Source organism: Nelusetta ayraudi, unplaced genomic scaffold (genome assembly GCF_046127955.1).
Source record: "Nelusetta ayraudi isolate G7.1 ecotype Tasmania unplaced genomic scaffold, CSIRO-AGI_Nayr_v1 ptg000034l, whole genome shotgun sequence".
Taxonomy (NCBI): Eukaryota; Metazoa; Chordata; class Actinopteri; order Tetraodontiformes; family Monacanthidae; genus Nelusetta; species Nelusetta ayraudi.
This window is the reverse complement of record NW_027466084.1, coordinates 1,017,501-1,037,812: the sequence shown is the minus strand read 5'-3', so window position 1 is coordinate 1,037,812 and position 20,312 is coordinate 1,017,501. Positions and strand designations below refer to the sequence as shown.

Below are 20,312 nucleotides of genomic sequence, written 5' to 3'. Positions count from 1 at the left end.
AAAACACAATAACTACAAAGTGCGTTACGGTCAAAACTTATTTTTAGACGGAAATTGCTCACCTTCATACTCTCGACCTCTCATGCACTCCACAAATCCTGTGAGTAACCGATTGATGAAAGTTTTACACGCGATACTTTTATATATTTCTCTGTTGTTCCGCGACTTTTACTTTTCAAGTCATGACACAAAAAAAAAAAAAAAAAAATTCTGAGCCACTGAATCAGAATAGAAAATGTCGAACTTTCTGTTTGCATGCGCAGCAGACTGCAGCTATGATTCGGCCGGCTCAGTGCGAATGGAAACAGACCTTCAACTGATTTCCAGCTATTTCGAGCGATAGCCGGTCGGTCTTCGGAATGATAGCAAAAGATTTCCGCGACACGACCGGCGGCGGTTTCTTCTCTGTTTGTTTTTGAACGGGCAGGCGTGAAGTCAATCGTCAAATGTTGAACAGATGCGACTTCGACACTGCGAACGCACTTATTCTGTCGGGGAGACTTGCAAAAAGAAGTGAAAGTCTGTAAGTGGGCCAGATTCAATAGGGTAGAAGGCAGTGACACCAGATAAAAATCTGTCAGTCTATTAGAGGAAAACAGCTTTTTTTAACCATTGATTTTGATGACGATAAATACATAAATATTGCATCAACATGTATTACAACTGAGTCACATTACTGAGAGCTGGTAGAGAAGAACCCCACACCAATGAATTGGGCTCTTTTCAGAAATATAAACCAGTTACTTTGCCTTCTCGTGAGAAACGGCAGGTGGGATCCTACCGTCTGACAAACAGCATGCTCGCTGACTGCACGCCGCATGCAGTTTGTAGTACATGTTTTTCTCGTGGTCGAAAGTAACCTTCCCCTCCAACCCCCCGAATTCAGTCAACCGATCTCAGACAGGGTTCGGTGATTCCATAGGAGCCGTGGGCTCTTTTGGTCCAGGACCGGCTGGTTAGCGGGCCAGTGGACAGATATCATCGATTCAGGTGTGCGAACCATTATAAGGGCTCCTTTGTCCAAAACAGAGGAGGTTGAAGCCAATAGGAAATGGATATAGGTCCTTTGAGAGTTCCATTTGTTTACATTAGAGTCACGCTAACCTTTGGAATTCTACAAAAATTGTGATTTATTTATTTTTTTTTAAAAAGTTTTTTCCCCTATAAAGTAATCTCATTAAAATCTCAGCAAAAGCAACGAGCTAACCATCGCTCCCAAATATCTAAACGTCCGCAAAACGGGTTCCTGTATAATTCCTCTCCCTTATAATTATTTATTTTGCTGTCACACAATCTGGGTTGAACTGAAGATGACTGAGATTCACAATTTGTATTAATTGTGTCCGACACTGTTATGCCATTGTGCCAGCGCACCTGCTGCTGCTGCTGCTGCTGCTGGAATCCCAAATATTTCGTCATTGCAAGGTAATGGTGTTGACAGGAGCTCTGATATTGCCTTACCAAAAACTAATAACTTCGAGGTTCACCAAAGAGCCAGAAAGCTGTCTGCGGCGTCGCCAATGAAAAAAAGAATGAGAAAAAAAAAGTCAGCTAAAGATAAACTTCAACATTCCGACGACTCCTGCAGGAGTGCAGAACTTCTACCCCTGTGTGTGTGTGCAGACTCTAGTTTTTGCTGGTGCATAAAAGAGTTAAAATGAAGCTTTAGCAAACCTTTTGCCAGTTAGTCTGGGTACCTGGAAATGTGATGACACACGCCGGGCTGCGGTGATGTGAGGTGCAATACCATTTCTCGGTGTCTCGGTTTTTTCCATTCAACGTGACGCACGTTTCAAACAGCTTATTAACTCCAAAAATACCTGAACGCGTCGACCCCCCCCCCCCCCGCCCCAAAATAAATATTCACAATTTGCAAGGCAATGACAACACGGTGTCATGGAGCTTCACCTACCCGAGCCGCGGCGGTTTTAATAGTCGGGTCCCGAGCGCTGAAGAGAGGGGAAAGTGGAGAAGCCGTCGGGCGCCGTCTTCGCACCGAGTGTCAAGGAAGCGTTTGGGTCATCATTAAGAAGAAGAAGGAAAAAAAAAAAAGCTCAGGCGCTCTTCATTTTACTCCCAAGACAGCGACGACGAGCCGGATGGCCGTTGTGGGACCGACGTGTTGTTCCGGAGAAGGCGCGAGAGAAAAAGTGGGCGCGCAGAGGAGAGTGAAGGATAGAGGACGGAGACAGAAAGCCAGACTGAGAGAGTGTATGTGAGCGAGAGAGAGAGAGAGAGAGAGAGAGAGAGAGAGAGAGAGAGAGGCGGGCGGTGTTTACTTCAGGCTGGCCGAGCAATGCGCAGCCTCCGTCCGGCACCTGTCACCGAGTCTCACCTCTCAGTCGTCGACACTGACTCGGCACATGCACGCAACTAATTGCTTTATTCCACCTGTTGGATTGTGTTTGTAAGTGGAAAAGAAACGCTTTCCGTGGCTGGAATGTAGTATTTTATCTCGGCATGGTGCAATATCGCCGAACGTTAACGGAGAACGAAACAAGCAAAAGCCAATCTTGCAACACTGCGCACATTTACGCCTTATTTTGAAAGTGAAAGACAAGATTTTCTTTAAAATGTTTCAGTGTAGGCCAAACCTGCCAGTGCGCTGAAAAAGGTGGGGTTCCATTTCAAAACAGTCTTTTTTTTTTCTTTCTTTCTTTCTTTCTTTCTTTTTTTTTTTTGCAGATTCCTTCTGAACTGAACTGTTGGCAGAATTCAACAGTGTCAGCCAAAACGTTTCAAAATAGTACTGTACTTATAAAATAATAATAATAATAAATATTGTTTTGGTAGTTCGTTTTGTTGTATTCGTTTTGAAGCCATGTGTTTGAATTATGTATACGCATCGTCTCATATCATATTGATTTTTGTTGTTTCATCAGGAGTTGCAATCAGGAGTTCTCCAGTTGCATATAGCAGTTTTCTTATTGTGTATGTGTGTATTATCTATTTCATTATTCACTGTTCTTTTATAAATCTGTCTTGAAAGTCTCATCTTTCAAAATAAAAAGTTTCAAAATCTTTTTTTTTTTTCAATCGCTTTATACAAGTCTTTTGAGACGCTTTGCTTACACTAAGTGCTTTCTGGTTTGTAGCTTTTGTTTGTTTGTTTCTCTGTCGCTGGGGGACGTTTCACATTGTATTAAAAAAAAATAGAGATATAAATTTGAGGCAGAAATTGGTTTACTGGAGGGAAAATGCTGTACTGCTCAAAGGCGAAAAGCCACCTTATTTTCTAACAGTAACTAGCAACAAAAAAAAGGGTGGAAAATGTTGTAGCTCCATGTTGTTTTAATTATAATTAAAGTTATAATTTAAAACGTGCTTTTCAAAGTACGATAAGCGTTCAAATCGTGGCGCGGATAGCAAAGGACGGAGTGGGGCGAACGGTGCTGAAACAGGAACTGTGTGACTCTCATGTGATTGCAGTCCGGACTTTTAAACCACTGCGCTGTTTACCTTCCGTAGCATTCAGTCAGACCCGAGGGATGACAAATTCCCGAATAAAATGTACTCTCAAGGTTCCGAGGGATTATTGAAGCAAGCGAGGTAAGAAACGCGCGAAAGCCTAACGTTTTGGTCGTATTTAAATATTTGAGGATTTTCGTTGTGATTTATGCTTGCGTGAAAAGCGGTTTTGGCTAACAGTGGCTAACTAGCCTCGCGCAGTCGTGTTTATTTAGAAAGCGTGAGAATGACTCTGCCCTGTTTATTTACGAAGGACTTTAAAATGTTTGATTGTGGTTTGTTCAAATGCGTTAAAGGGTTTGTAAATGCACACACGAAGAACTCAAGCGCACAGGAGACATTTATTTGATGGTCATCCTAAACTTTATCACTTATCATGATCCATCAATATTTGTAATCGTCCACTATTACCCACAGATCAAGACTGTCAGTCAATGATTTGGCGCAGTTTTCATGGACCGCACTGTGTCATTTACTCTCAGGGAGATCCAGGAGCCTGAGCTGCAAAAGTTTTACAGCAGATTAACGAAGGCGTTTCAGGCGAAGGAGCTCGGTCATGAGGCTATCGACTCCCTGCAGAGACTGCGCCTCATCCTCTTCGCTACCAAGTACACCAGGAAGTAAGGGGTCTATTCACTCATCATGACCCATTCAATCATCATCATCATCGTCATAGTGATACGATGATTAATTTGTCAATTATTTGTCTATACAACCTCAGCAGTATTTCTCATTGATCAATTTCATTTTCATTTTCACAAATATTTATGAAACTCTATATTGATGTATTTGATAAAAGCTGCATTGTGATGTTTTACGAGCGTATATTTGTTATTCAAAGAGTTCTGACAATGCAGAAGAACACACGCTCATTTATAACTCTCAAGAGTGTTCTACTTTTAACCCACGAACAGTTTTATCAGTAACTATATTTTACCACACTGCATTTCTTTGTTCTTTTTTTGTTGACCACGTGTCAAAAAGTTTTGTTTAGTGAAATTTGAAAACGTAGTGAAATGGATTCATTGCATTAAAGCAGGCACGCATAGTAGCATAACAAACAAATAGCTAGCTAGCTAGCTAGCTTATATCCTTTCTGGACTTTTGCCTCAAACTATTTACGTATTATTGTTCTCCCTTTGAAAGTCTCAATTTTATTCTGTCGTTATGGAACTGAAGGTTGCCCGCAGAACTCCAGAGAAAGATTCTGCAGCTTCTCTCGTCACCTGTGGAGCATCTCCAGGTGCTGAGCTCAGCTGTGCTCAGGGAAACACTGCCCCTTCCTGGCCAGGAATTGAACTGCATTGAAGAGGGCGCCGGTCAGCTGAACAGCCATGCTGCCGCTCTGCTCCTCTCCCAGGTTGGCTGGAACATACACATAATGCTTTTCTTTTGATTGAACTCCGTTTATGATGCAGTGTAATCAGCAAATTTATTCCCAGTGGAGATTAAAAAATTTTTTTTTTTTTTACAAAAGCCTCTCATAAATGTTATTCAGTCTCTATAGAAGTTTTTGTAATGAAACTACAGAGACTATGAGTGTACCGTGGTTTCAGAAAACTATTATTACAATGTGTTTTTTTTTGTTTGTTTCGTTCTTTCCAATTTTATACCTAATGCCTAAAAATAGTCTCTTTCAAAATACAAACCCCAACAGGCTGCATCCAGGGCCGATCTTTCCTCACTCTGTGCTCACCTCCTTCGCACTCTTGAAAGCCGGCAGTCAGAGGCACTGGGCCACTCGCTCACACATGTCCTGCCGGTCCTCAACAGCATTCTCACACACAGCCCCGAGTGCCTGACCGAAGGTATGCAAGTGAACGCAGTTTTCCTGTTGAAAATCTGTCAGTGGCTTTAAGTTAAATCCAACAAACCAAAAAAAAAAACTCCACTTCAGCGCGTCCAAATTTGTCAAGAGACTCTCTCCCTTCCGCAGATCATGTGATCCTCCTCAGCAAGAAGTTTGTCGACTGGTTGCGCTACGCCAGCATCACGCAGGGAGGCGGGGCGACCTCGGGGGGATTCTTCGCGGGGCCGAGGTCGCGCCAGGTGAGCCGCGCGCCTCCGCGTTCCCCTCGTCCGCCGTGTTTGGTCACACTCTTGGTCCGATTGCCCTCACAAAGTGAACGCAGTTAGTCGGGACACTGATAAGTCGTTACGTGCAGCTTGCTCCTCTCTTCTGACTCTTGAACACGACCGAGTAGCGTCAGGAAGCAGTTTAGCGGCTAATCCAGCTTCGTACGGGCCCATGTTAGCGAAGAAGTCCCGGGTGAAATGCCGTTAGGTTTCTTTTTTTTTTTGCTGACCGGGAAAAAGCAACTCCATCCACATCTGCCCGGTGCCAGCCTGCACAGCGACATAATTTTCGGGGCGGGGGGGGGGGGGGGGGGGGCATGTAGGGAAGTCCGGCACGCATAGACATCAAATCCAACCGCCATGTTTACATTTAAATTTAAAAAAAAAAAAAAAAAAACATAAAAGACGGTAAAACACAGCGTGCGGAAGCAGGCACAGCAACCCACAGGGCTCACATCCAAATGCATGAACCTCATTATTTGACGCTTTGGCATCGTTTGACTCGAGTGTCCAACATTGTAACAGTAGTTTGAGGTCAGAAAAGAGGAAAAGTAAACTTTTCAATTCAGTGCGCCGAACTTGAAGAAATGATGTTAATAGTAATCGAGTAATCAGACAGCTGTATTTCATCCACGTTGTTTCAAGAGTTTTCCTCCGGTCTGCTCCGCAGTCCAGCAGTTGCATTTTCTTAAAGCTCTCCTCTGTTCGCGTGTCAGCCGGCGGTGGTGGCGGAGCTGGACGGGACGGTGTCGGGGGACTTCTTCACCGTGCTGTGCGTGGGCCAGGGCTTCACCGACGACCAGTGGATGAACGTCTACAGCTTCTCCATTCTCCGCCACTGGCTCCTCGCCTACCACTCCGCCTCCGGCGGCAACAGCACGGCCGACGCCGGTACGAGCGCGCCGCCGTTGCACTGCCGATCGCTTGTCGTCGTCGTCCTCGAAAAGGTCGCCGCTCGGCCTTGAGAGCGGGCGGATCGGGAAAGAACGCGAGAACGTTTTTTGTTGTTGTTGTTGTTGGGGTTTTTTTTTCAGTTGAACCGTTCTGTCTTTTCGTCATCTCCAGCAAACAGGCTGCAGCTCAGCCTCTCCCTCTCCCACTCATTCTCCAATGGTAAGACGTGACCTTGTGCGATTTCTGCACGCAGCGTGCGAGCTCAACTCTTAACACCTGCTTGTAGTCGCTGTCTCACTCGACCTGAGGGGAATGAAAACCTTTTCGGTTTTTAACGGCCTTGTGGATGTGCGCACCTAACATTTCCCCCCTGCGGGTGAGGGTGAGGAGGGGGGGGGTAAACCTGAATCAACCACCGTGGTGATAAACACGCTGCTCTAACAACAACTTTTTGCATAATTTGAATGCCGCTGATTATAACATTTATTATTCTTTATTTTTATTTTTTTTTAATACTACATTATTTCCTAATCTTTCTTTCTTCTCTCGTCTCTCTCGCTTCCACTGCTTTTTTTTTTTTTTTGAAGCATGAACCTTCTTCTGTGCTCCAGTTCGCTCTTCTTCATTCTCTCACAGGCTTGTGCCTGTTTATGGTAGATGGGGCAAACAGTCTTTTGATAGTCAAACTGAGAGTAGGGTGACGCTTTTGTGGCTTTTTACTTCTCCCTGAGGCTAAATTTAGACTTGCCGGGCCTGCAGCTTCGAATGCTGCACCTTACTGACCCCTTGTGGTCTGCGACACGTACAGCAGGTCTGCAGTGGCATGAAGTTTTGGTCTCAAACGCCGAAAGAATAAAAAGGGGAGGTAGGGCATGAAGTCTGCTGTATGTCGTTTATAGAATTTAATGAAGTAACAGAACTCTTAATGCGCTCTCCAAGTAGCCTTCATATTGCAAATCGCTGATGTGACTTGGAAAGCCTTGTGCAACATGGGCGTGAACGCGCGTAATGTCCTTCAGAGTGCTCCTCCCGAGTCCACACCTTTCATCCGCCGTCTCCTCCTGCTGCAGACGACCGGTCGGAGGTGGACGGCTCGGTGGTTTCCATGGTTTCAGCCACCTCCTCCTCCAGCCGAGTGCTGCCTCCGAAGGAGCGCCTGAGGGAGAAGGCGTTTCAGTACTGCCAGCGTCTCATTGAGCAGTGCGATCGCAGTGAGTGCGTCGGCGCTTGTAGATTCTGCTGGAGGTGAACGTTTGTGTCCTTTTGGCTGCGCTCATTTCAATGTTGTTCTTTTGTCTCAGAGGCCCAAAAAAAGTCCGATGCAGACCTGCAGAAAGCGGTGAGGAAGTTCAAACACATGAGTTCACATACACAGGACGATATATGTCTGTTTATATCTCTATACATTTCTGTGTGTGTGTGTGTGTGTGTGTGTGTGTGTGTGTGTGTGTGTGTGTGTGTATACATATATTTGTATGTTTGTATATATACATACATATATACAAATATATATGTATGTATATGCAGGCATGTGTGTGTATACATATATACATATATATGAATGCATACATACAAATATAGATACATAAATACATATACATGTATATATATATATATGTATACGTACATACATACAGACATACATACATACGTACGTACATATATACATACATACATATGCATGAATTTATATCATACGATTAAGAAATCCTTGTTTTATACAGCCTTGTTTTTGTCAAGTGAGCAGCTTTATCAGGAGGCTTAGTATGAGCATATTTACAGGTTGCCTTAAAACAGAGGGCTAAGTATGCTGATGTCTGTGGAATAGGGGGGCAGGATTAATTTGCAAAATAAAGATATGTGAATAAATATGACTCTAAATAATTTCCCCTCACAAGGCCGTCGGTGCTCATGTGGTTTCCTCTTTCAGTGCCTGGTGGAGGCGGTGTGTATACTGGACTGCGTGTGTGTGGAGGACCCCTCGCTGGTCTACAGGACCTTCCCCTGCATCAAGGCGCTCTTCGGCCGGCTCAGCTCAGATCTGTCCTTTGCACGAGTCCTGCTGCCAATAGCGCAGTTCTACCTCAATCACGGTAACGCTCGCGTGCATCACTCCCCCCCCCAAAACATACACGTGGGAGAGATGTGGAAAATTACACCTGATTTTTTTTTTTTTTTTTTTTTTCCTTCGAAACTCGCACTGCGCAGGTGAGATGGCTGCGGTGGACTGCGACGTCGTGTGGAAGCTGGTGTTTGGCCGATTCCCCGCCGAGCTGTTCAACGACCCCTTCCTGGCACACGAACTGCTGCGCTTCCTCCGGCTGAACCTGGAGAGCCTGCAGCAGGGGGTCCCCGACTACACCCACTTCTTCCCGAATCTGCTGAAGGTGAGAGAGGACGCGCGCGAAATGCGTTTTTTCCCCCCACACACACGTGGCCACCACGCACTGCGCAAGTTGCACATAAACAAAAAAGCATGACAAAAAAAAACAAAAACGTCTGCAATGTGCCCGCAGTTGCTGGCGTGGGACAGCCCGGCCTTGGTGGACGACTTTGTGGATCTGCTGCCCTCTCTGGTGACAGCGGGGACTGCAGTGGAGCTTCTTCACACCCTGTTGGACCTGCCGTGTCTCTCGGCGACACTCGTCCTGCAGCTCAGGTCCGCATCAGAGCCTTCAGCCGCGTTCAGACTGCCAGCCCAAATCCGATTTTTAGCCCATCCACATTGAAACCCGGATGGCTCTCTCGTAGTGTGAACAGCCGCAAAGCACATGAAATCCGATTTTTGCAAGATGGACTGAAACCACCGTCGGGAGGGTAGTTTTGTCACTCTATGCACCGCGCTCCTGACGTTGTTGCTCCAGTAACCTGTCAGATGGGTCAACAATGTGGCCCAGTCTGAACAGAACCAGATCCCATTTGGAACACTTGCTAAAAACAGTGTGGGCAGTCAGGCCTGAAAAAAAAAAAAAGAAATCGGATTTGAGAAGGAATCTGATTTCAATCAGATTCGCCTGCAGTCTGAACGCTATTATTATTGACTGTGACTGTGTGTGTGTGTGTGTGTGTGTGTGTGTGTGTGTGTGTGTGTGTGTGTGTGTGTGTGTGTGTGTGTGTGTCACAGGTCAACTTGCCTGCCCATTTCCGAGCCCAGTGGGCGGGGCCTCCTGTCGCTGGATGCATTTCGAAGCCCGTCGTTCAGGGGGCTCTTCCTCTTCCTGCTCCGTGGCGAGGCGGGCTCAGGTAAACACGGGAGCACGGCTGATTGGCAGACAGCTCAGGGTCCCCTTTGCTCTTCTAAAAGCCTGCAGAAATTCTGTCAAGGTATTAGGTCTTTGTTTCCTTTTTAATGCGTCAAACGTCCTCCTGGAACCAAGCGAGACCATGCAATGGAGTTGAAGACAGGACTCCCGTCACTTTTTTTTTTCTTTTATTTATCTTTGTCCGCATAAGCGCGTCGTCACAACGTCGTCCCCCATCACTTTCAGGTGACACAATTGACCGACTGAGCACGGTCCACGAGCTGCTGGCCGAGGCCGCCGATTGGCCGAGGGTGGTCCACTGCGCGCAGGTCGTCCCCGTGTTGCTGCACATTTATTTCAACACGGTGGTCAAGGTGTGTGTGGATCCTGTGAGGCTCAGCACAACTACTGAGGTAAAAACAAAAACAAAAAAAAAACCAAAACAATATAAATTCTTCTTGCTGTTGTTTCAGGTAGCTGACGAGCAGCTTTTCGCTCACTTGATCCTGGTCATCCTGGAAAGAAGCAGCCTTCTCCTCAAAGTGCCCAGATACGTCCGGGAGATACACAGGTAAGACGACGCCCACGGAGGCGGGTTTTTTTTGGGGGGGGGGTTCGCGGACGTCATCGCTCCTGCGCCCACCTGCGCCTCCGCTCCCTCTCTGCAGGGTGTTCAGCTGCCACCTGCTGAAGCTGTGTAAGCGCCTCCCCTCCCTGGTGGTGGACCAGTCCCGGGAGCTGCTGGAGTTCGCCGGGGCCACGGCCAACGTCTACAGCAGGGAGGAAGTCTACACGCACGTGGTGCGAAGATGAATTTTGTGTTGCGTGTTGAATTTTGAGCGGAAGAATTACATTAATCCGTTTTGGAATAAGGCTCACGGCTCCCGCGGTCACGGAAAACCTGGAAAAGTCATGGAATTTGCAAATGTCATTTTCCCGGCCTGGAAAACTCATAGAGTTTTGTAAACTCACTGAAAGTTTTGTAAGTCATTAAAAATTCGACTGGGCCCCTTACGAACTAGCAGAATTTGCTTGTTCGTAAGCAATGTAAGCTACGTTGCATAGCTTACGTAAGAATTTGCGAGTTTTGTAAGCTATGTAAGCTGCGCTACATAGCTTACATATATGTAAGCCATGTAATGTAGCTTACATAGCTCACGTTAATGTAAGCTTACATAGCTCATGTAAGCTATGTAAGCTTACATGAGCTAGCCGACTAGCTCCGCCGATGTAGTTTGGTCCAATTGATTTCAGCTGCAGTTAGCTTTATGTTTTAAGCAGTTATTGTACAGTAAGGTCATTGGCAAAGGTTCACGTCTTTTAAGTATGAAAATTCCGAATTTGCAGCAAGCTTATTGAAATTTCGTGAAAAAGCTTAACAATTTTGTCAGTGAAAAATGAGTGGAAACCCTGAAAGTTGTAACGCAGGACAATGGGGGGGGGGGGGACGTGTAGAGCTGTGAATACTTTTGCTGTATTTCACATCCCACTCAGATTCCAAATCACCGACTCCTCCGATGAATCAAAACCATCAAAAATATCCGGCGTGATAACGGTGCAAGGAAGCAGATTTGGTGAAAAGGCCTCTCTTTGACCCTCAGGTGTGGGTGCTGGGCGAGTACCTGTCCGTGTCCTGCGACTCGCGCTGCTCGGTGAGGCTCATCACTTCCTGCTTCGAGGCGCTGGAGGCCGTGCTGTTCGAGATCACCTCGTCCAGCCCGCCGGACGGGACGGCGTGCCCGGCGCCCAGGGTCATCACCACGCTCATGAGCGCCCTGGCCAAGCTGGCGTCGCGCTCACACGACCTCATCCCCAGGTGAGGACTTCACAGCCCGCACGCGAGTTACTCGCCCCGACACACGCTGTCATGCAGAGGTAGGAAGTAACAAAGTACAAGTACTTTGTTACTGTACTGTAGTAGATTTTTCATGATTCTGTGCGTTACTCGAGTATTTCTTTTGCTGACAACTTTTTACCTTTAATCCCTACATTTATAAATATCTGCACTTTTTACACTGGAAAAACACGCTGGTTACTTTTGTGTTTAAAAAAAAAAAAAATTTCTTTAAAAAAAAAAAAAAAGTAATTAAAGAGCTTTTTGAACTATGCTGTTGTCGAATTCAACATAAAAATGGATCATATGTTCGAGGGAGATTATTTCAGAATATATCGGTTTTGGTGTCACTCTGGTCAGTTCGGTCCAGATTATTCTGTTAGAACTTTTTCATTTTGGGCAAAATTATCAAGAAGACGAAAAGAAAAACAGCGGCCGCACAATCGTAAACTTATGCAAATATCAAATTTATTTTGCGAGCTTTCGGCCCTTCTGACCTTCTTCAGGCATATGAACTATAGCAGCTCATAGGTTCTATGCCTGAAGAAGGTCAGAAGGTCAAAAGCATCTTCTGAGTGTCCCAAGTCCAGCACCAGCACCTCCTGGAAAACCTCTCCTCCCGGATGAGCGGTGGCTTTTTTCTACTTTTGGGCAAAATTACCTACAAAAAAACCCCACATTGTTACTTAAGTACAACCTGTGCTTTCTTACTTTAACTTAAGCAAATGAATTGAATCAGTCCTTTCATTTTTACCACAGTATTTTTTTTTTTTTACTCAAGTATACATACTTTTACTTTAGTACAGCACGTAAACAATTTCACCTCCTCCCTCTGCTCCGGTGTCTGCGGCCCCAGGGTGTCTCTGTTCCTCTCCAAGCTGAGGACCGTGCCCCGCGGCGGCTCCGTGTCCTGGTGCTCGGACGAGGAAGACCTGGCTTCCATCGTCACTCGGGGGGAGGAGCTGTGGTCGCTGCTGAAGGCGCCGGGCGTGGCCCAGAGCGTCCTCTCGCCGCCGCCGCACATCGCCGCCGCCCGGTGGCACGGCGACACCAACACGGCCGCGCCGCTGCAGCTGCGCGCGCTCACCAACCTCACGCTCTCGCAGTGACACTGCAAACTGTATGTGCGAATCTTGTACGATTTTTTTTTTTTTTTTTTTTTTTTTGTGCACGTTGTTTCCTCAAATAAAAAGACAGTATTGGATTGAGACTCAAATGTTGTTGTTGTTTTTTTTGTGACGCACGCGACAAAAAACACATTCCTTTCTGCGTACTAAAGTATTTCCTCTTTATTGCAGTGAAAAAAGTTTGAAAATAGAATCATCTGATTTACATCAAGAGAATGAAATACAACCTGAGTAAGTTTGACAGGGAAAATAGATTTAAAAAAAAAAGAAAAAGAAAAAAAAAACTACACGCGTGATCGACGGCAAACGACGCTTGAACGAGCAGAAAAATGTGCTCGCGTCAAACCGCATGCTTGCAATGCCCCCCCCACATTCAGTACTCAACTTGATCCGCCGCCGCCTCCGCTGAATTAAGACGTTTCAGGTCGGAACACTACACCATGTAAACAAAGTACGACGTGATTATTGTTCCCTTAGCAGCAAAATCAATGCACAGCTGCTCAACGCTTGCTGTGAAATTAAGACTTCCGATCCGGAATAATTAGTGTTAGCTTAGCTCTCGCGTCATCGCGTGCCTACACATCATATGATTTACACGGCTGATTGGTTCAGATGTTACACTGCTGCGATCTGAGGTCCCAATAAATTCTACAGCGCAATTCCGATTTTTTATTTTTTTTTAACCGCCATTGCGATCCACTTCAAACTACAACGTTGTTGTGGTTTTTTCATTCTACGGAGACTTCACACCTGTTGTTTCCAGGCGACTTAACGTAAGTTAAATAAATCAGCAGCGGTAAGAACACTGCGTGCTGCTGGGACTGAGAAGTTAAAACATTCGATACAGTTCAACGTGTATATTTTGAGATTAAACTGCAAAACCTGGAATTGCGTTTTGCTCCGACACATTTTGTAGCACCGTCATGAACAGTTTGTGTGCAGTGTGCGCAGTGTGTGTGTGTGTGTGTGTGTGTGTGTGTGTGTGTGTGCAGTGTGTGAGGTGTGTTTTGGCACAGTGTGTTTGGTCAAAAAGTGCTTTTTTATTTAAAAAAAATATATATATATATATTTAAAGGCCCCATATTATACATATTCCTGTTACTATTTGCGTTCCCAAACTGGAATGGAATGAATAGAGGGCAAAATGTTGTGTGGTTTTGTTTTGTTTTGACTGATATTTACACCTTGATTTTATTTTTAAATCAGATTTTTGTGTGTGTGAGGCAGCCCCACTGGAAATAATACACGGAAAAAGTGTATAACTAAGGGGCCTTTAAACGGGATTGGTCCTCTGAACACAATGGCACATCTTGTTTAATGTGTTCATACTTTTATCAAGGGGAGGATGAATGAAAGCGACGACCCCCGCCCCGGGTGTGGTCTCATCATTTAGCGCGAGCTGAACGCGCTCAAACACTCGGTAGTTTTGCGTGACGAGCAAACTCGTCCTCGGCCGGCCCTCGTCGACGCGGAGCTCGCGCTCGGGATCTCGGGATCTCGGGTGGCAGCTTCAGCTTCGGTCACCTGGACGTGCGCAGCGCCGACTCCGGCAGGTACAGGTACCTCCAGATGGCGTAGTAGTGGACGCTCGCTCCCGCGGCCACGAACAGGTGCCAGATGGCGTGCGCGAAGGGGACGAGGCCGTCGCTCTTGAAGAAGACCACGCCGACCACGTAGAAGACGCCCCCGACTGCCAGCTCGCACACGCCCGCACGCTCCACCTGGAATGTTGGACGGACAACGGCGTTATTTAAAAAAAAAATACATTAGCATTAGCATTAGCATTAGCCTTACGCTAGCTAGCCTCTATGAGCCCTGTGTTTGTGTCCGTAATGCTGTCAGCCATCCTTAAACCCAGATAGTAAATTGTGTGACATTAACAGCATGAGGTTCTGTCATATACGGTGCTGAGATACGCTTGCGTATATATTGTGTTCTTTACTGTAACTGGAAGTGGGAGAGTTGTCCTTAATTACTGCCTGCCGTGTTTTCAATTAAAACCTCCGAAAAGATATCAAGCCTCCTTCGCCATCATTTTACAGCTTCATTGTGTCTTAATAAGGTATGTATGTATTATTAGCCCTTTTCTTTTATAACAGATGCAGGTCTTTACATGTTTTGACCGTTGAAACATGGTGACAAGGTACGAAAATCACGTCTCAAAATAGTTGTGTGTCTATTACAAAAGAAAAAACGCTAATGATTGCATCAAGTTACCGTTATTTACCGTTATAATTTCTTAAAAACTTTACCCGAAGAAGTTTATTATATATATATATATTAAAAAAAAAAGAGTTCTGAACTTGTTTGTTCAGGTTAGGGTTAGCCAAAATTTGCTAGCACACTGGTAGCATTAGCCACTGTTAAGAGTTTTTATTACTTGTTTGGAATTGTGTTCTCCCACAAGACTCGCCCTGCTCGTTTGGAGCAAGTTGGTGCACCTGAGGTGTCCGCTCCCAGCTGAGAGTCTTTGGTAATCAGCATGGCTGGGAGACTATATATATATATATATACATATATAAGGAGCAGCTGCTGCTCAGTTCGGTTGCAAGGGTCAACACCATCAGTTGGCTAACTTTGCGGTTGTGCATTTTGAAAAAGCGAAAACCTGAGTTTGTGTTTGTTTTCACCTTGTCCAAATGCTACCATCGACCCCACCGGCAACCTCATTTCTCATATTTCGTTTTTCTTGAGGGGGGAAACGTAACACCACAAAGTGAGGCTAATTAGATGGGAGACCAGTGGCTACGCTATCTTTTCCAGAGATGTTAATACATTTTGCTAAAAAAAAAAAATCATCCATTTTATATATATATATATATATATATATATATATATATATATATATATACATATATATATATACATTTTTACATGTATTTATTAACTAGTTCTTTATCTAAATTTGTATTTTAGCCTTGCACCATCTGGTGAATCTGGTAGTTGCATCAGGATGAAACCACCTTCACAGTATTGCTAATGTGAAACATTTGAAAAAGTTTATCTTTATTGCACAGGCCTATGAAAAATAACTTAAAAAATAACATATACATAAGAGAGGAAGTTCTGGGCACGGCCTCAACAACAACACCAAAAAAAAACTACTGTGAAACTCACTGACAGTGCGCCACTATACAATAGCAGGAAACCCCTTGCAACGGAAGGATGTTTTAAAAAAAAAAAAAAAAGAAAGAAAAAAAAAGCTTGTCTTTGTTCCTTCAGAAGTGCAGAAAGAAAACATTTCTATCGTTTCAACTTACCATGGACAAGATGACGAAAGCAGGAACTGCCCCCATGGCCACGTATCCCAGCAGGTCCGCCAATTTGTACCTGGAGGGTTAAAAGAAAGAAAGAAAAAAACAAAAACAAAAAAACGAATAAATAAATAAATAAATAACGGTTCGGTGTGTGAAGAAGGTGTGGCCTCTCTTTGCTTCGCTCGAGAGCCGGTGTTTGGTTTCAGGGTTAATTGTGTCAAAGCCAGAGCGCGCGGACAAAAGGTGTCGTCGGTTACCTCTCGTGGAAAAAGAAGACGTACGTGGAGCCCACGCAAGCCATGACCCAGATCAGCCAGCGCATATGGCATGACCACGGCCCCAGCTCCCGCAGCATCAACCTGAAAACACACACACACACACACACATATACAGAAAGACCAATTAAGCGCTTGTTATCAGGTCATTCTATGCCAGGCACGGGCAAACTGTATGAAGCCCGTTATGGCTTTTAATCCAGCCCGCCCGCCGTACTTTAAGAAGTTATATCAACCCTAAGTAAGCCATAGAATAGCTGCATTTCATCAATTTTTTCACTGTCATATGAGTCATTTCAAGAAAGAGCTCAATACCGTACAGACATAGTTTGTTGGAACGCTTCATTTTCAATTGACCTCAAAGCCCGTTTTGCTACATATTCCATGATGTGTTTTTTTTTTCCTCTTACGAGGTCGCTCACCACAGCACTCCGTCCATCCGTTCCTGCTCAGGCCCCTCTGTCAAATTGAAGAACCCAATCGTGTCCCCGCCAGTCAAAAAGTTTGCCCGCCCCCTGATGTAAGCTAACGACGCGCATCTGATTTTTACTGCCCGACTCACCAGGGAGAATAGGAGGCAGCGATGAAGAAGTAGATGGCCATCCTGTCACACATGTGGAAGCGCTGCTCCACCTTCCTGCATGGCAACAGAGAGAGAGAGAGAGAGAGAGAGAGAGAGAGAGAGAGAGAGAGCGGGATCCATTGAATTATTGAACTACATGTTGTGCTGTTGTTGTTATTGTTGTTGGGTTTTTTTTTCTGTACGACTGTCAAAAGTCGCTGTAGTTCAGAACTCTTTGCCAGTCCAGATAAAGTTCTGCAGTTCCTGCCGCCTTTTGGAGGTGGTCAACAGACCACACTTCCATAACCCGACCCCAGGGCGGATGGAACATTACCTGTGTTGCTTGGATCGTATCACTCGGAGGAAGGAAGGAAGGGAGGGGGGAGGCAAAACTTTGAGGGGCAGTCGGACAAAACCATCCAAACTGAAGCTAATATTTTTGCTAGCACAGCGTCTGAAGCTACAACTTGTTTCAAAGAAGTCCAACTAGCAAAAAAAAAAAAAAAAAAAAAAAGCAAGCCACCCAGCGTAAAGCACACAAACGTTGTCAACTGAGAAAAGGTGCTGTTGTGTTATTCGGTTTGTGCTGTTTTATTTTTTTCATCTTTTAATGTGAAAATGCCGCTTGGGTCTAATAGCCGCGTTGATAATCTCTGTTAGCATCTAATGTCTACAACTAGCCGCTTCTTCTCTCTGGTTTTTATCTCCAGTGCTTTTTTTTCACAACAACTTGGGCAGTCCCTTTCTCACACACACACACACACACACACACACACACACACACACACACACACACACACTCACACCTTCGTCGAGAGAGAGAGAGAGAGAGAGAGAGAGAGAGAGAGAGAGAGAGAGAGAGAGCGAGAGAGAGCTAACTGGTTATGGAATCCACTCGTTAGCGTGTCTCTGCTGAAGGTCGGCAAGACAGACGAGTGAAATCTGATGTCAGAGTGCCATTGCTTGACTGCTATGCTGGTATTTTCTTTCACCCGCCTGGTGTTAAGTCACCGTTGTTTACATCAGGACGACGCGAGCACCGCGACCATGTCGCTATCAGACTTTAGTCTTTTTTTTTTTCTTTCACTTTTTAACACGGCTAAGTTGTTTTAGCCAGACGGGAGGACGCGAGTCTGGATAGTTGGGAACACACTGTATCTGATTAGCTGACCAATGTGAAACTGCATACAGCAGATTTCTACAACAGATTTTGTTATCAGATTTTATTCTGGAGTTTTGTGTGAATTTTCAATACATTCAAATCTTTGCACATTTTCGTAATTCGCCTCCGAGTCGCGGACTCGGTCTGGGTTTGTCAGCATTCCACTGCCAAACGTGCGCCTCTGTTCTCTTTTCTTTCGGCGACGGACGTTGTTTGTGCACGGAGATGATGCTGTAAAAAAGAGGGGGGGGACAATAAAGTCTTTTTGTGTTTTGTTTTTTCCTGCCCTTACACTGCGTACTAGTTTCATGCGTCCAATCAGTTGTTTTCCATCACTAATTCAGTTTGTTCCCTCTCTCTTTATTGTATTACCTCCTTCCAGCCTCCTGGTATTTCCTGCTCGTGTTTTGTAGACCTTCTTCTCTTTATTAGATTTTTTTTTTATTTTTTTGCATTCGCCTTTGCTTTGCTTTCTGAGGAGTGTCCTCACCAAACTGCCCCTCGCCTCAGCTTTGAGTCGATAAAACACAATAACATCCCCGGCTCCGCTCCACAGCCCTCAGCGGGTCCGTCCGACCACTCGTGTTATTGTCGCACGTATATAGACTTTGAAAATCTTTTCATCATGTTGAGACTTTCACATTCATTCTGCTCGCATGTTTAATGAATGCTCCGTTTAAAAATAAGTATTTTCATTATCAGGCCACATCTGTTGTTTGCTCCAAGGCCCTCTGGCTGCGACATAATTAACAAGCAGTGTGACTAAGTGATGTGAAGACACACACACACACACACACACACACACACACACACACACACACACACACACACACACACTAGCATCGTTTTCTCTTACGCGCACTCACTGGAGGTGGCTGATTTTCCATGCAGCGGTGTGGAAGAGCGTCGAGGTGACGAAGAGGCCCGTGAGGCCGCTCCCGTAGAGCCAGGCGGCCATGCGATGCCATTGGTCCACAGAGCGGAAGTACAGCACAGACCCGCCCACCAGACTTGGGAGGATCCAGAACTGGAAGAAAGTGGGAAGCCACAACGGCGCCGTTTTGTTTTAACACGACTCCCCTCTGACCGTTCATGCACACAAAATAGCTGACTCTTTTCTTTGCATTGACCTCCATTATTAGCAGCTCCGTGAAGTAATCTATCACTAAACTAGCGCAGGAAAGTCGGTCGGGATGTGCCGAACACATTATGGGATGGCGTTGACACTTGTTGCCTTGGACGTCTGATTGAATTCTATTCCAATTTACAGAATGAATATCTCGTGTGCAATATGAGGCCGTCAGTACAGAAGCTGAATGATTTAAAATTGCAAAAATCAGACTTAGTTGTGTGTGCGAAACCATCAAAGAGTAAACAAAGCACGGCCATTTATATTTTAGGCTGTTTAAAGCAGCCTACTGTTTTGCACACAGTTCTCTCCATCACTTTTAGTGGTTTTCATTCCACACTAAAAGGATTACAATACTTGTTCAGCACATCTTGACTGATCTGATCCCCCCCCCCCCCCCCCAACAAATGCCACACTTGCATCTTCGACACCAGGCCACATCCGGCCCGCTGCGAGTCTCTGTGTCCGGCCCGCGTGAAGCCAGTCATAAATCACCCCAAGCCCCCCAACGAACCTTTGCCAACACGTTAGCGTGCCCCCCCCCCCCCCCCCCCCAGTCAACGAAAAAAATTCTACACAGTCCAAAAGTGTCGAGCCACGCGTCCCCAAGTTCTCACTTATCTGAACCCAGCACAAAGCCTGCGAGCAGTCGGCCGAGGCCAGATAAGAGGAGTTGGGCGGCGTGTCAGCGAGGGGACGATGCCCGGCGACGAGGCGACGTGGGGAACCTGCTCGCGGAGACGCCGCTGCTTGAGGCCCTGCTGCGCGCGGTCGCCGCCGTCACGTCGCCGTCTGCTGCCGCTCACTCCGCCCTGCTCGGCCGCAGGCACGGCGACCGTGCATGGATTACAGCAGATTAGAGAGATGTTACAGGCTGAATCACAGATTAGAGCCCCACTGCCTCTGTGGCACTGCCAAAATAAATAAATAAATAAATAAAATAACATAAAATCCCACACACACACACACACACACACACACACACACGCTGCCTCATTCCTGCCAGTCCGGCTTCATCTGGGTTTTTTTTTTTGCAGCGGCCCAACAAACTCGGCGAACTCCAGATCAGAGGTGTGTGTCGTTCTGCTCGGCTCACCCCGTGCGTGGCACAGTTTGCGGCGTGCTCGTACGGAGTGGGCTGGTATCTCTTGCTGGCCGGGACTCTGCAGTTCATGAACCTGAGAGCGAGGTGAGGAGGAGGAGGAGGAGGAGGAGGAGGAGGAGACAAGGAACATGTGATGAGGTTGAGAACGGCGCAGCAAGACTCGCTGTGTTGGTTAATAACA

The 20,312-nt window shown here is 45.8% G+C and overlaps 3 protein-coding genes across 4 annotated transcripts in view; 1 reads left to right on the top strand and 2 right to left on the bottom strand.

Annotated features, from left to right (window-relative positions):
- The window catches only part of card11 (caspase recruitment domain family, member 11), a 29,420-nt gene extending 27,236 nt beyond the window's left edge, over positions 1–2,184 (bottom strand). Inside the window, exon 1 of the mRNA XM_076032317.1 lies at positions 1,913–2,184. The gene's annotated coding sequence lies outside the window, so the exon portion shown is untranslated. The remainder of the gene's footprint in view (positions 1–1,912) is intronic.
- A 1,205-nt stretch (positions 2,185–3,389) lies between these two features.
- On the top strand, positions 3,390–12,718 carry ap5z1 (adaptor related protein complex 5 subunit zeta 1). The gene is made up of 17 exons (XM_076032305.1): positions 3,390–3,549; positions 3,951–4,088; positions 4,648–4,828; positions 5,126–5,276; positions 5,405–5,517; positions 6,261–6,435; positions 7,509–7,649; positions 7,740–7,777; positions 8,369–8,531; positions 8,647–8,825; positions 8,955–9,097; positions 9,563–9,681; positions 9,927–10,054; positions 10,154–10,251; positions 10,349–10,481; positions 11,282–11,496; positions 12,371–12,718. Exons 1-17 carry the CDS (start codon positions 3,509–3,511, stop codon positions 12,621–12,623), a joined length of 2,409 nt encoding a protein of 802 aa, XP_075888420.1. The 5' UTR covers positions 3,390–3,508; the 3' UTR covers positions 12,624–12,718.
- A 1,140-nt stretch (positions 12,719–13,858) lies between these two features.
- The window catches only part of mmd2a (monocyte to macrophage differentiation-associated 2a), a 12,553-nt gene continuing 6,099 nt past the window's right edge, over positions 13,859–20,312 (bottom strand). For both annotated transcript variants that reach the window (XM_076032308.1, XM_076032307.1), the window contains exons 2-7: positions 20,123–20,204; positions 18,764–18,924; positions 16,736–16,810; positions 16,156–16,257; positions 15,902–15,971; positions 13,859–14,362 (exon numbers count right to left, since the gene is read on the bottom strand). In XM_076032308.1, coding sequence (XP_075888423.1) covers positions 14,162–14,362; positions 15,902–15,971; positions 16,156–16,257; positions 16,736–16,810; positions 18,764–18,924; positions 20,123–20,200 — 687 coding nt within the window. In that variant the 5' untranslated portion in view covers positions 20,201–20,204 and the 3' untranslated portion in view covers positions 13,859–14,161. The remainder of the gene's footprint in view (positions 14,363–15,901; positions 15,972–16,155; positions 16,258–16,735; positions 16,811–18,763; positions 18,925–20,122; positions 20,205–20,312) is intronic.

Excerpts from the sequence above, each read along its gene's own strand:
- ap5z1 (XM_076032305.1), top strand. The coding sequence starts at position 3,509 with ATGTACTCTCAAGGTTCCGAGGGATTATTGAAGCAAGCGAG. Across the intron at positions 10,055-10,153 it reads ATTTCAACACGGTGGTCAAG|GTAGCTGACGAGCAGCTTTT; the intron begins GTGTGTGTGGAT and ends CTGTTGTTTCAG. Across the intron at positions 11,497-12,370 it reads TCACACGACCTCATCCCCAG|GGTGTCTCTGTTCCTCTCCA; the intron begins GTGAGGACTTCA and ends CTGCGGCCCCAG.